Genomic DNA, 449 nt, shown 5'->3' with positions numbered 1-449 from the left:
TAGCAATAACACCAATATGTGATTTTAGGTCTCTGAGGATAATGTGTACACCTGTGTTGGTCACCCCCTTCGTTCAGATATCACGAACATCATCAACTGGATGCTGAATGAAGATTTCCAGCTTGCCTACAAAAGTATCCTTTTGACTGTGAATCCCATGTGTAATGTTTTCTTGTGGTGTGGCTAGGCAGGGACAGCAAGATACAGGCTACTTAACTGTATTTGTATAATTTTAATTGATTATTAAATAATAAAATGTTTGTCTTCAATTCTTGACAAAGTTCTGAAAGGAAATTCTTAAAAATATGTAAAATTCCATAAAATTGAAGTATATCAAAGATAAATGAAATAAATTGTTATTTTATTGGAGTAAACATTTGAATGCTTGAAAATACAAAGGGTTACAAATCGGCTCAATCAAATGTTACATTCCTGTGTTAAAGCATTTC

The 449-nt window shown here is 32.3% G+C and overlaps 1 protein-coding gene across 1 annotated transcript in view; it reads left to right on the top strand.

Annotated features, from left to right (window-relative positions):
* Positions 1 to 449, top strand: part of LOC119592183 (replication factor C subunit 5-like) — a gene marked incomplete at its 5' end in the record, with an annotated part of 12482 nt that overhangs the window by 2555 nt on the left and 9478 nt on the right. Inside the window, 1 exon segment of the mRNA XM_037941012.1 lies at positions 29 to 134. Coding sequence (XP_037796940.1) covers positions 29 to 134 — 106 coding nt within the window.

This window comes from Penaeus monodon, chromosome 29 (assembly GCF_015228065.2).
Source record: "Penaeus monodon isolate SGIC_2016 chromosome 29, NSTDA_Pmon_1, whole genome shotgun sequence".
NCBI lineage: Eukaryota > Metazoa > Arthropoda > Malacostraca > Decapoda > Penaeidae > Penaeus > Penaeus monodon.
This window is presented reverse-complemented; position numbering and strand designations above follow the sequence as displayed.